Here is a 14,406-nt window from a genome sequence, read left to right as displayed (position 1 = left end):
ATGGCCAAGAAGCACATGAAAAGCTGCTCAACATCACTAATTATTAGAGAAATGCAAATCAAAACTACAATGAGGTATCACTTCACACCAGTTAGAATGGACATCATCAGAAAATCTACAAACAACAAATGCTGGAGACGGTGTGGAGAAAAGGGAACCCTATTTCACTGTTGGTGGGAATGTAAATTGATACAGCCACTATGGAGTACAGTATGGAGGTTCCTTAAAAAACTAAAAATAGAATTACCATATGACCCAGCAATCCCACTACTGGGCATATACCCAGAAAAATCCATAATTCCAAAAGAAACATGCACCCCAATGTTCACTGCAGCACTACAATAGCCAGGAGATGGAAGCAACCTAAATGCCCATCAACAGACAAATGCGTAAAGAAGATTTGGTACATATATACAGAGGAATATTACTAAGCCATAAAAGGGAATGAAATTGGGTCATTTGTAGAGACGTAGATGGATCTAGAGACTTCATACAGAGTGAAGTAAGTCAGAAAAAGAAAACAAATATCGTATATTAATGCATATATATGGAATCTGGAAAAATGGTACAGATGAACCGGTTTGCAGGGCAGAAATTGAGACACAGATGTAGAGAACAAATGTACGGACACCAAGGGGGCGAAAGTGGGGGGGGATGGTGGTGTGATGAATTGGGAGATAAGGATTGACATGTATACACTAATACGTATAAAATGGATAACTAATAAGAACCTGTTGTATAAAAAAATAAATAAAATTCAAAAAAATACAATAAAAAACAACAAAAAAAGAAAGTAAATGACAGCCTAAATTGCCAACTGTAAGGGGTTATTTGACTTCATTTCTTCAAGGCCTCTAACAATTTTTGGCCTCGTCTCCTGCCATTTCCCACTTGAGCATAATGCTACTTTTACCCATTCCTCTATTACATCAGACTATTGCCTGAAGATGGACTTCCCATTTGCTTTTCTTTAGGCCTGGAAGGCTCTCCTCTCTTCAATACCATCTTCTGAGAGAGGGCTTCCCTTTTCACCCACTGTAAGTTAGGTTTCTGCAACCCTTTCTTACCAGTTACTATCTCCCTCTCTATTCTGTCATGCTTTTGGAAAATTACCTTCTGATATTTTCGCTCAATTCAGCATTAATATTTTTTTGCTTTATCCCCACTCTACTAAAATAATAACCTAATCTGGGCTCTCTACCCTCAATCTTTCTTATGTTTAATTCATCTTATAGCTAGAATGCACTGATCCCAACACCTTGTTTGGCCATTTCATTCCCCCATTCTCCTACCAAAATATGCCACCCCAATATTTGATAAACACCCCATGCCTAGAGGATAAAAGTCCTTAGCCTTTTGTTCAAGGTCACCCTGTACAGCCTCTACCTACAGCCCTAAACCATAACTTCTACTACTCCTTTAGAAGGAATGCTCTGCCTCATGGAATAAAAAATCATGTTTACATACATTCCTGCCTGTTCAGTTCAGTTTCACATCATTTCTCTTGCCTGTTTCATTCTCTCATTCACCCTTCTACATTTCTAAATCTTTGTTCTTTATTTCAGGCCTACGTCAAGTTCTAGCACTTCAGTGAACACTTCTCCAACTGCTACAGAATTTAATGACCATTCCCTTTTTCTTCATACTTAACTCAGATCTAAGCAGAAAGAGTTTTATGTTCCTGACTGAATTTAAAATAGTCTTACAAATTGTTGTATGAAAGAAATGTCTTACAAGTACTATACTGTTTATGTTTGATATAATAAAGTTGTAAAATAAAAAGCCAGAAAAAAAAATGGTCATCTTTCACCAGATCTCTGGGTAGACAAGATTATATAAAGGTGTTTTCAAATACCACAAAATAAATTTTAACATAATTAACTTCTCTGTTGTGTCTCCAACTTTCCACTGATGTCAGTGAAAAATATAAAAGACCCTGGCCTAAACCTTGTATAATACACATGTGGGGCTTCCCTGGTGGCGCAGTGGTTGAGAATCTGCCTGCTAATGCAAGGGACACGGGTTCAAGCCCTGGTCTGGGAAGATCCCACATGCCACGGAGCAACTAGGCCCGTGAGCCACAACTACTGAGCCTGCGCGTCTGGAGGCTGTGCTCCGCAACAAGAGAGGCCACGATAGTGAGAGGCCCTCGCACTGGGATGAAGAGTGGCCCCCGCTTGCCACAACTAGAGAAAGCCCTCGCACAGAAATGAAGACCCAATACAGCCAAAAATAAATAAATAAATAAAAATCTTTTTAAAAGTAACAAATATTCAAGTACAATTGGTGTCTTTAAAAAAAAATACACATATGTGAGAGAGTTAATAGTTACTATTCACCTACTACATGGCAAGGGAGGTACAACTTAGCAATTGGGAGCCTGGTCCTTAGGTAGACTACCTGGATTTTTGTCCTGGCCCTGCCACTGTTCACTGTGCCATTTTGGGATCTTGGGCTATTTACCTAACCTCTCTGTGTCTCAGTGTATCAGTTAGGTACTGGTAGGAAAGAGACAACCTATCAAATTAGGCAATTTGAAGACAGTTTAATGAAGATACTATATTCAAAGCAGTGGACAGGATGTAGGAAAACTACAAAGGATAGTTCAGAACCCTGAGGCTTTGTTAACAGTGCCCCATTACCACACCTAGGAGTAAAGGAAGGAGAGTGAGAATAGTGGGAGAGCTGTGTGAAGATGACTGCCTTGAAAAGAGTATGATCTTTGACAGAGGAAGCAATTGCATAGAGTAATAAATACCTGACCTCACTCTCCTCACTCCTCTGATCTCCTGCCAGTGTTCACCAGCGGTCCAACCCAACAGAAGTCAGAGGTTAAGGAAGCCCTTCATGTTGTCCATATAGTTCTCCCTCCTGGTGCACAGTGTTGGATGGTGAAGGGATAAAGGTGAGTCTAGAGGAGCAAATATCAATAAAAGATCTCCAACACAATCAGTTTCAAATAAAAATTATGATGAAAACAGTAGCCCATCTCATAAACTTATCAAAAGGATTAAATGCAATAATAAGTAAAAGGACTTAAGATTGAGTCTAAAGACTTGAGAGCAGCTGGCACATAGTAAGCATTTAAGCATTTTACACGTCCTATCTCATTTAATTCTCACAACATCCCTGCAGAGTGGGTACTATTTTAATGCCTACTTTATAGATGAGAATAGTCAAGTTTAAGATTAAAAAATTATACAAGATCAGAAAGCTAATGAAAGGGGTACAATCCAGATCTTGTTCCTGAGCCAGCATTTTTTTTTTTTTTTTTTTTTTTTGCGGTATGCGGGCCTCTCACTGTTGTGGCCTCTCCTGGTTGCGGAGCACAGGCTCCGGATGCTCAGGCTTAGCGGCCATGGCTCACGGGCCCAGCCGCTCCGTGGCATGTGGGATCTTCCCGGACCGGGTCACGAACCCGCTTCCCCTGCATCGGCAGGCGGACTCTCAACCACTGTGCCACCAGGGAAGCCCTGAGCCACCATTCTTAACCACTATATCATGAAGAGACTGTTATAACAAAATGCTGTGGAATTGCCCATCTACAAATTTTGTTAAAAGAGGATGCAGACTTCGGGGGAATTTTTTTCGGTGATAGTCTTAGGAGAAAGCACAGGGATGGAACAAGCAACAACTGTAGATACTTAGCCTTTTTTTTTTTTTTTTTTTTTTGGGTTAGGCGGGCCTCTCACTGTTGTGGCCTCTCCCGTTGCGGAGCACAGGCTCCGGATGCTCAGGCTTAGCGGCCATGGCTCACGGGCCCAGCCGCTCCGTGGCATGTGGGATCTTCCCGGACCGGGTCACGAACCCGCTTCCCCTGCATCGGCAGGCGGACTCTCAACCACTGTGCCACCAGGGAAGCCCTGAGCCACCATTCTTAACCACTATATCATGAAGAGACTGTTATAACAAAATGCTGTGGAATTGCCCATCTACAAATTTTGTTAAAAGAGGATGCAGACTTCGGGGGAATTTTTTTCGGTGATAGTCTTAGGAGAAAGCACAGGGATGGAACAAGCAACAACTGTAGATACTTAGCCTATAAGTAGGGAAGAATTTAAAGCTGCCTTTAAACATCTGAAAGGCTGTCAGGAGGTCATGTGAAAGAGTCACTGAATTTGTTTAGTGTTATTCCAAGGGAAGGGGACTAAAACCATGGATGGAAATTACCTGGAGAAAAACTGTAGCTTTAAGACAAGAGAGATCTTGCCACAGGCACAGCTGTATAGGATGTATCAGTTCCATGTTGTTCGAGATGTTCCAGCATAGGCTGGATGACTGCATGGAGGAATACCCCGGGGGGTGGTTCAAGCATCAGAGGGCAGCTAGATTAGGCAGATGACCTTTAAGGCTCTTTCAATACTACAATTAAAACCAAAAAGATATGACTTCCTTTCTTCTAATCAACAGATCAGCTTACAGCACTCTAATTCCACCATTTCTTCCTCTGATGCTTCCTCCTTTAGCTTGATCTAGACAAGTTATCAAAAAAAGCTTCATGTGTAATTTAAAATTTTGTCCTCCTTCCCTTATAATTCCCCTTCCATTTTTAATTGCTCTTTGTTCATTGAAAACAAATAGGTCAACCCAAACTTACCCTCAACCCCGTCAATATAAGAATAGCTCTGGATAAAAATGTATTATTTTTATGCCTTACTTTATTCATAAAACCAGAATAATCATACTTATAAGAATATAGTAAAATAAGTTGTATTGGGCATAACAGAGAGAGGAAAAAAAAAGGAGATAAAAAGAAGTCAACAATGAGGCTGATTTAGCAAAAAATTATACCATTAAAAACCCTACTATTGGGCTTCCCCAGTGGCGCAGTGTTTGGGAGTCCGCCTGCCGATGCAGGGGACACGGTTTCGTGCCCCCGTCCGGGAAGATCCCACATGCCGCGGAGCGGCGGGGCCCGTGAGCCATGGCCGCTGAGCCTGCGCGTCTGGAGGCTGGGCTCCGCAACGGGAGGGGACGCAGCGGTGAGAGGCCCGTGTACCGCAAAACAAACAAACAAACAAAAACCCTACTATACTTAGAGTTGGTCCTAATCTTCTTAATACTGCAGAGCAAGTCTGGTCAGTTGTATGCAGATCAGTTCATATAGACCAAATGCTCAGAAGAAATATTTTTATTATACTGGAATAAGCTAAAAATTTCCTAATAGGATCCTCATAACCAGTAGCATGTGGTACATGTTGAACAATGACTTTCTGGAAAAAAATTATGTATATATATATATATAATATATATATATGTTACAAATATTACTGATATAAAGAATGTGTAGTACACAGTTAAAAAAATAAAATACACAATACTCTTTACTGTAACTTCCATAAAGGCAATTGATTCTCATAGAATCCTTTCACTGATTTTTCTGAACCTGTATCCGTAGCCAACTATGATTTGACAAATGGAGCTGTTTTGCAATCTGCTGTTTCCCTAATAACTTTATTGACATTAAATATCATATTTGACATGAATGTTGGCCAATGTTTTGTTTATATTAACGAGTAAGAGGAAAGTAAAGCAACAATTATGTATGTTGGAATGTCACGCATTTGTCAACGCCATGAACAACTTCTGTGTTAAATGAGATAATGATTTTTGAACTATGAAAGAATATTTTGTCATTTTTTGGTCTGTTTACAATGAAAAAGCTTCAGACACAGCAAACTTTAAAATTTCACCTGCATTGCCGCATAGCACAGGGAGATCAGCTTGGTGCTTTGTGACCACCTAGAGAGGTGGGGTAGGGAGCGTGGGAGGGAGACGCAAGAGGGAAGAGATATGGGGATATATGTATATGTATAGCTGATTCACTTTGTTATACAGCAGAAACTAACACACCATTGTAAAGCAATTATACTCCAATAAAGATGTTAAAAAAAAATTTCACCTGCATTATTGACATTTTCCCCTTCACTTTCTGAAGTCTAGACCAGAGGCCAGCAAACTGTGGCTCTTGAGCCAAATTTAGCCTGTGGCCTGATTTTGTACAGTATAAGAGCTAAGAATATTTTTTACATTTTTAAAGTGTTGTTAAAAACAAACAAACAAGCAAGAATTTGCAACAAAGACTGTATGTGGTCCACAAAGCCTAAAACATTTACTATCTAGCCTTTGTAGAAGTTTGATGACCCCTTAGACAATTAACAAAACAATAAATCAACTTGTAATTTATAAGATTTGCCAATTTCCATGATGTAAGAACTCCCACCATGACCAATTTCAACCTATCAGTGTTACCTCACTGTACGTGGAGTTGGAAAGAAAGGAACAGCAGCACACCATCACAGTATATATATAGCATTTTCACCATACAGAAATGAAGATGTAAATAAACACGAGAGCATAAAGAATGCTATGTAGTAATATAACCAGAAAATGATGTTTTGAATTTTAATTCCCTTTGTTAATATAATTTATTTAATTGTATGTTCATATAATTTAATTTTTAATAATGGCTATGTTTAATAAGTGGCTTGCAAAATTCCTGAAAATTTCTCAATTGACTTTTGCAAAGTATGAGCCACTCAAGCCCACCACCACGTAATACATTTCCCAGTGCCCTCTGGGTTGGGAAGGGGTGCCATGTCCACCTGAAAACCAGAATGTCATGCCAAGTACAAATAAGTTGAAAGGAAGATATTATGTATTTCCCTTCCTGCTAGAACTAATATATATTACCCATGAGATAATTTAATGAGATTTTCCTTTATCTTTTCAGTATGTTGACAAGTTAGACATAATAGACCTCACACACCTTACTGACCAGAATTCAACTGAAAAGAATTGTGCAAAATTCACCCTTGTTTTGCCAAAAGAGGAAGTGCAATTGAAGGTAAGTGAAGAGAAGAAATTAGTCTGAAACTAGTCATGGTTATAAATAGCATTCACCTCTTCAAAGCCTAGTGGCTGAGGTAAAGAGGAATTATAAGAGGAGTGCCAAGTCTTATATTTTGTTAATATTTCTTGCCTTTTGCCAAGAGCCATGGTTTTCTAAACAGGGATTTAAAAGGGCACGTTCACTGTTTAGTATCCAAGCACATTGAAACCGTATACTTCTGTCCTCTGACAAAGTCAGAGATCCATCCCACCTGGTGTTTTTAGAAAGTTGTTTTTGAATTGGCATCCAAGATCTTGGCATTCACTGAGTTCCCAGATGATTCTGAGACATGTCCAACATGATATATGTTTGGAATCACTGAATTAGACAAACTCATATTTCACAAATTGAGAGACATTCTGTAAAGTAATTGGCCTATGCTCATCAAAAACACCAGTGTAAGAAAAGACAAAGAAAGACTGGACACCTGTTCCCATTTATGGAGATTATGGAGTCAAGACAACGAAATGCAATGTGTGATCCTGGATTGAATACTGGATCAGAAAACAAAACAAAACAAAAGCTTTAAAGAACAAATAGAAAATTTGAATAAGAATTGTGTATTAGATATACACAATTTGGGAAATATGGAATTAATCTCAAAAACCACTAAATTCCACACAGGCAGAGATCTGTTTGTTAAACTCACCACTGTATACCCAACACCTATATAGGAAAAGATTTTTTTCTTGAATTGGCATTGAAAGTGAGCCAAGGAAATTCAACCAACAACTACAACATAAAGAGAATAACTTGCAGCTGAATAAGATGTAGTTGGATTTAACCTTGAAAGCAGTGGTCATAAAGCTTTAGTGTACTAGGAATCACTTGTATGTAGGAAATATAAGGCCCCATCCCCAAACCTGGGCCTCTGAATCTGCGTTTTAAGCAAGCTCCCTGGATGATTCTGATATGGTGATTTAGAGCACAGGATTGGAATCAAATGCCTAGATTTGAACTCTGGCTGTTTTATCTGTTAGTGTGTAATTGTAGACAACTTACTTAACCTCTTTATTGCCTTGGTTTCGACATCCAGAAGTAAGTCTTTACTCAGATGTAACCCTCTTACTGAGGCCTACCTGGACCACTCTATTAAAATTGCAACTCTTTTCCCCTCCCCAAACCCTTAATGGCATTCCCAATCTCTATTAACCCTGCTCTACATTTTCTCATTTATTTCCATCTGACACTACAACATTTACTCACTATTATGTTTATTATTTATTGCCCCTTGCTAGACCCTAAACCCTATGAGAATAAGGATTTTTGTTTTATTCTCTGATGTAAACCAGTACATAGACTAGTGCCCAGAACTTAAAGACACTCAATGAGTATCTGCTAAATGAATAAATCTATAAAATGAAATTTTAAAAAGAGTACTTTTTGCAAAATTGTCATGATTAAACCAGCTAATATATGTGAAGCACTTAGAACAGTGCCACTTGTAAGCACTTAATAAATGTTGGCTGTGTTAGTAATATTTAGAGCTAAGAATTGGAAGTTTTTAAGGTAACTTACTAACTACTAAGGTAATGGGAAGTAACTACATTGGTCCTACCTGGTTGCCTCAAACTTAAAGCCAGTTAGTGTTAAATACCAATGGGGGGAGTAACCATGAATTGACATACTAAAGAAATAAGTGTGCTAACATTTAAATTTTTTCGAGCTAAGTAAATATGTAAAATTTTACTTGTTTAATAAGCAAACAGATTAAAGCTATGTACTTCCTACAAAAGAAAATATTATTGAAATATTTCATAACAAATACACATTAATAATTCTAAGCATAAAGAAAAATGAATTATTTCTTCCTTTTAACTGATTGTAAGTGGTTTAAAAAATACAATTGACTTTTTAAAACAATGTGCTTCCATAGAAGAATATACATTTTGTCAATCTTGCCGGGTTTTGATGGCTTACACTATTTCGAGACTTATAAAGCAATCATATGAAATTCTAAAGTTATTTGAAGTTAATAAAAGTATTAATGTTCATAGTCATTCATGTCTTTTCTTTTTTTTGTCTTTATCTGTTTTTGTCTACATCGTTAGACAGAGAGCACAGAAAGTGGGGAAGAATGGAGAGGCTTCATTCTCACAATAACAGAGGTAGGAAGGACATTATTTTTTATTGATTCACTCATTCAACAAATATTTACTGCCTGAACACTTACTATGAAGCATGCTGAATGAAGGGGGTTGAAGTTATAGCAGTTGAAAAGGACAGATATAAATCCTTATACTTACTCATGAAATTTATATTTTTATTGGGTGAATGAAAAGGAGAAAGAAAATAAACAAGAAAACAAATAAGATAATTTAAAATTGTGATAATTGTTTCGAAGAAAATCAACAGGGTAATGATTCTAGCTAGTCAATAACAGGTGGTCAGGGAGACCTACTTTTTGGTTTCATCCTTTAGACGCAGTGGTCTTTTGTGTATTCTGATATTTGTAGCTTACAGAGCATCTTCTAAAATACTTTCCAATTCCTTTTTTATTCATTTAATACATATTTATAAAATGCTGAGATGGATTTTATGAATAACATAGACAATATAACAAGAAGAGACCATCAAAATGAAAAGTCAGCTTTCAACATTTGTTTAGTGAGTCTTAAGACAAAGGGATGCTTATCTGTTCAACTCCGTGGCATCTTATCTGAGACAAAGAGTAAGATCTACTTACTAACAGTTATAGTTAACTGTTGGCAGCAAGATAACTACCATTATTTTAAATAAAACTACTGTAGCAACTGACTAATAAACATGAGGTACTTTGATAACCAACTCCCTAAGGAGCACCATGTTTTCTAATACTCTTAAGAGGACATGAAAACTTCCTATGTTTGTTAGGGTCAGTTAAATACAGACTTTATCCAAAGCTAGTTTCTAAGTAAAGGCATTGAATTCACGTGAAATAAGGACTGCACTTTGCCAAGATGATGGATGCTGGTTCTTTCTCTCAGCCAAAAACAAGTAAAAGTTGGAGGGTCAACTACCACTAGGAAAGTCATAGGAAGGTAGAAGAGTGGGCCCGTTAGATATGTGAAAGGCATATTGACTTAAGGGGAGGAAGAAACGCATTCCCTCCCTCTGTTGTGGAAAGGCATTGTTGTGTGTTTGGCCTGGCACTTCTTACACTGGGATACAGATATAGCAAGTGTATGTGATTAGGTGTCAAGGAATACACTAAAACCACCGGACAAAACTTGGGGTGCACCTTTCTAGAACACTAATTATACTTGACATTTTGGCCAAAAAGATTTGTTCTTAGTTTTTTCCTTGAGGTAAGGATAAAAAGCATTATTTTTTAAATTAAAATGTACATAGATATGGTACCGAATTAAAATAAAATTCATGTGAATTACCAAAAGATAACAATTTACCTCTAATGTTGTGCTCTATAAATATTCTATTTTACTATGTTCCCAGATCACTCTGTATATACATTCATTCCATGCTGTTGTTAGGGCAACTTTAGTAGAAGTTTGAGAAACACAGACTATAGTTCAAAGTGCAGAGACATTGCTTTTGAATTAATTAAACTGGAGTTTGAGTCCTGGTTCCACAACTTTCTAACTATGTGACTCTGGACTAGTTATTTAATCTTTCTGAACCTGTTTTTTAAATTTGTAAAGTAGGGATAACAATACCTATCTTGTAGCATTGCTGTGAGGATTTGCAATAGCATAATGCTTGGGACATAATAAGTAACTAATAAGGAACAGCTGCTTCATTAGTTTTTCCTCATTCTATTATTTTTTTCAGGATTGGTATATAAGGGAAATAGACTTACTGATTATTAGTTAGTTATGCAAAGGATAGTCTCAAATTTCATATATATACACGTGATAAAATATAAACAATAATAGGAATTAATAAGATAATGTGTAAATAGAAAATGAAGTTCTAGTGTTTTCTTCCCAGACTCCAAAGGAGTTTCTTATACACCCCCTGAAAAGCGTGCACCCCACTCTCGAGATCAAGATGATATTCAGACACAGCTGCCTCAAAATATAGGCTAGGTTGTGTCACATGAAGAAAAATATTCTACCATTTAGATTATAACTTCTAAGAGTACATAGCTGGTCATAATGAAGTCTAAATTAGGGGTATGAACATAGATCAGGAGAATATAGGTGACAATCCAAACATATTTCTAGAAAAGATTTTAAAAAATTTAACAGAGCAGTATCATAATCCTAATGTGTGAGTGAAAATTCAAAATACAAACACAAACACATGAAAATATAGACCTCTCATTGCTGATTCTCAGTCATCTAACGAATAGTTCCATCTTAACCCCATGTTGCCATATAGTTGGTGGAGTTTATTCCAGGTTATCTGTGGGATAGCTGGGCAACTTGCAGGCGCTCTAGGACTTCCCTGGCAGTGAGATCCAGCGAGCTCAGAATAAAAAATGAGAGGTTTGATGTTACTTGAATCAGCTTGTGGTGCCAGGTGCGTATACTTAGCTTTGGACCAGATCAAAAGGAATGTTTCTTGGAAGAAAGTCAGGCGCCCTGTGCAGGTTCTAGCTGGTTTAGAGGCAGCTCTAAAACACCAAGATCCTCTATTCATGATACTATCCATCCATCTCTGTCAGGTAACAGAAGCTCCTTAGGACCAGAACAGGCTTATCCTTTCTAAAACCAGTTACTCTGCTGTCTTTCTTGTTTGCCTACGGCTTTAATTGGTTTCAGCTGTCAGTTCCCCTACATGTGTCACTCATTCCTGGGCAAATAATTAGACTGCATTAAGTCCCAGAGAGAGAAAAGAAAAGGAGGATTGAGACAGAGCGGACACCGAGTTCATTTCCGGAAAAAAGGAAGGAACCTATTGAAGATTATGTGGATGTATTGAACCCTATGCCAGCGTAAGTGCGCCATGAACTTCAGTTTACTTATTAGATTGTTAAAATTATTCTAATTACCAAGGAGAGTTAGTCACTGGACTCGTTAAACCAGGGACAATAAGCTGTCTTGTGAATGTACGGTATATCTATGAGTACATGTCACATTTCCTCTTCTATGTCATATCACAAAATGTAAAATGCAGATTTGAACCAAGCCTCTTACCACGCAGGAAATCTCCCTCCACCCACACCTTCAGACTAAATAGATTTTTTTCCAAAGAACAAACCTAAATAAAACTGCTATGTAGAAGGAAGGAAAGAGGTTTTTTCACCATGCAACGCTATGATTGACTGAGTTTCTACCAGGAAATTATACCAAAGATTTAAAATACCTGAATGGGGCTTCCCTGGTGGCGCAGTGGTTGCGCGTCCGCCTGCCGATGCAGGGGAACCGGGTTCGCGCCCCGGTCTGGGAGGATCCCACATGCCGCGGAGCGGCTGGGCCCGTGAGCCGTGGCCGCTGAGCCTGCGCGTCCGGAGCCTGTGCTCCGCAACGGGAGAGGCCACAACAGAGTTCCCCTGCATCGGCAGGCGGACTCTCAACCACTGTGCCACCAGGGAAGCCCTGAGCCACCATTCTTAACCACTATATCATGAAGAGACTGTTATAACAAAATGCTGTGGAATTGCCCATCTACAAATTTTGTTAAAAGAGGATGCAGACTTCGGGGGAATTTTTTTCGGTGATAGTCTTAGGAGAAAGCACAGGGATGGAACAAGCAACAACTGTAGATACTTAGCCTATAAGTAGGGAAGAATTTAAAGCTGCCTTTAAACATCTGAAAGGCTGTCAGGAGGTCATGTGAAAGAGTCACTGAATTTGTTTAGTGTTATTCCAAGGGAAGGGGACTAAAACCATGGATGGAAATTACCTGGAGAAAAACTGTAGCTTTAAGACAAGAGAGATCTTGCCACAGGCACAGCTGTATAGGATGTATCAGTTCCATGTTGTTCGAGATGTTCCAGCATAGGCTGGATGACTGCATGGAGGAATACCCCGGGGGGTGGTTCAAGCATCAGAGGGCAGCTAGATTAGGCAGATGACCTTTAAGGCTCTTTCAATACTACAATTAAAACCAAAAAGATATGACTTCCTTTCTTCTAATCAACAGATCAGCTTACAGCACTCTAATTCCACCATTTCTTCCTCTGATGCTTCCTCCTTTAGCTTGATCTAGACAAGTTATCAAAAAAAGCTTCATGTGTAATTTAAAATTTTGTCCTCCTTCCCTTATAATTCCCCTTCCATTTTTAATTGCTCTTTGTTCATTGAAAACAAATAGGTCAACCCAAACTTACCCTCAACCCCGTCAATATAAGAATAGCTCTGGATAAAAATGTATTATTTTTATGCCTTACTTTATTCATAAAACCAGAATAATCATACTTATAAGAATATAGTAAAATAAGTTGTATTGGGCATAACAGAGAGAGGAAAAAAAAAGGAGATAAAAAGAAGTCAACAATGAGGCTGATTTAGCAAAAAATTATACCATTAAAAACCCTACTATTGGGCTTCCCCAGTGGCGCAGTGTTTGGGAGTCCGCCTGCCGATGCAGGGGACACGGTTTCGTGCCCCCGTCCGGGAAGATCCCACATGCCGCGGAGCGGCGGGGCCCGTGAGCCATGGCCGCTGAGCCTGCGCGTCTGGAGGCTGGGCTCCGCAACGGGAGGGGACGCAGCGGTGAGAGGCCCGTGTACCGCAAAACAAACAAACAAACAAAAACCCTACTATACTTAGAGTTGGTCCTAATCTTCTTAATACTGCAGAGCAAGTCTGGTCAGTTGTATGCAGATCAGTTCATATAGACCAAATGCTCAGAAGAAATATTTTTATTATACTGGAATAAGCTAAAAATTTCCTAATAGGATCCTCATAACCAGTAGCATGTGGTACATGTTGAACAATGACTTTCTGGAAAAAAATTATGTATATATATATATATATAATATATATATATGTTACAAATATTACTGATATAAAGAATGTGTAGTACACAGTTAAAAAAATAAAATACACAATACTCTTTACTGTAACTTCCATAAAGGCAATTGATTCTCATAGAATCCTTTCACTGATTTTTCTGAACCTGTATCCGTAGCCAACTATGATTTGACAAATGGAGCTGTTTTGCAATCTGCTGTTTCCCTAATAACTTTATTGACATTAAATATCATATTTGACATGAATGTTGGCCAATGTTTTGTTTACATTAACGAGTAAGAGGAAAGTAAAGCAACAATTATGTATGTTGGAATGTCACGCATTTGTCAACGCCATGAACAACTTCTGTGTTAAATGAGATAATGATTTTTGAACTATGAAAGAATATTTTGTCATTTTTTGGTCTGTTTACAATGAAAAAGCTTCAGACACAGCAAACTTTAAAATTTCACCTGCATTGCCGCATAGCACAGGGAGATCAGCTTGGTGCTTTGTGACCACCTAGAGAGGTGGGGTAGGGAGCGTGGGAGGGAGACGCAAGAGGGAAGAGATATGGGGATATATGTATATGTATAGCTGATTCACTTTGTTATACAGCAGAAACTAACACACCATTGTAAAGCAATTATACTCCAATAAAGATGTTAAAAAAAA

At 38.3% G+C, this 14,406-nt stretch overlaps 1 protein-coding gene across 1 annotated transcript in view; it reads left to right on the top strand.

Annotated features, from left to right (window-relative positions):
- Nucleotides 1–14,406, top strand: part of STAP1 (signal transducing adaptor family member 1) — a 62,514-nt gene that overhangs the window by 24,641 nt on the left and 23,467 nt on the right. Inside the window, 3 exon segments of the mRNA XM_007108007.1 lie at nt 6,734–6,847; nt 8,944–9,000; nt 11,596–11,768. Of these exon segments, the coding sequence (XP_007108069.1) occupies nt 6,734–6,847; nt 8,944–9,000; nt 11,596–11,768 (344 nt within the window).

This window comes from Physeter macrocephalus, chromosome 7 (genome assembly GCF_002837175.3).
Source record: "Physeter macrocephalus isolate SW-GA chromosome 7, ASM283717v5, whole genome shotgun sequence".
NCBI classification, from domain to species: Eukaryota; Metazoa; Chordata; class Mammalia; order Artiodactyla; family Physeteridae; genus Physeter; species Physeter macrocephalus.
This window is presented reverse-complemented; position numbering and strand designations above follow the sequence as displayed.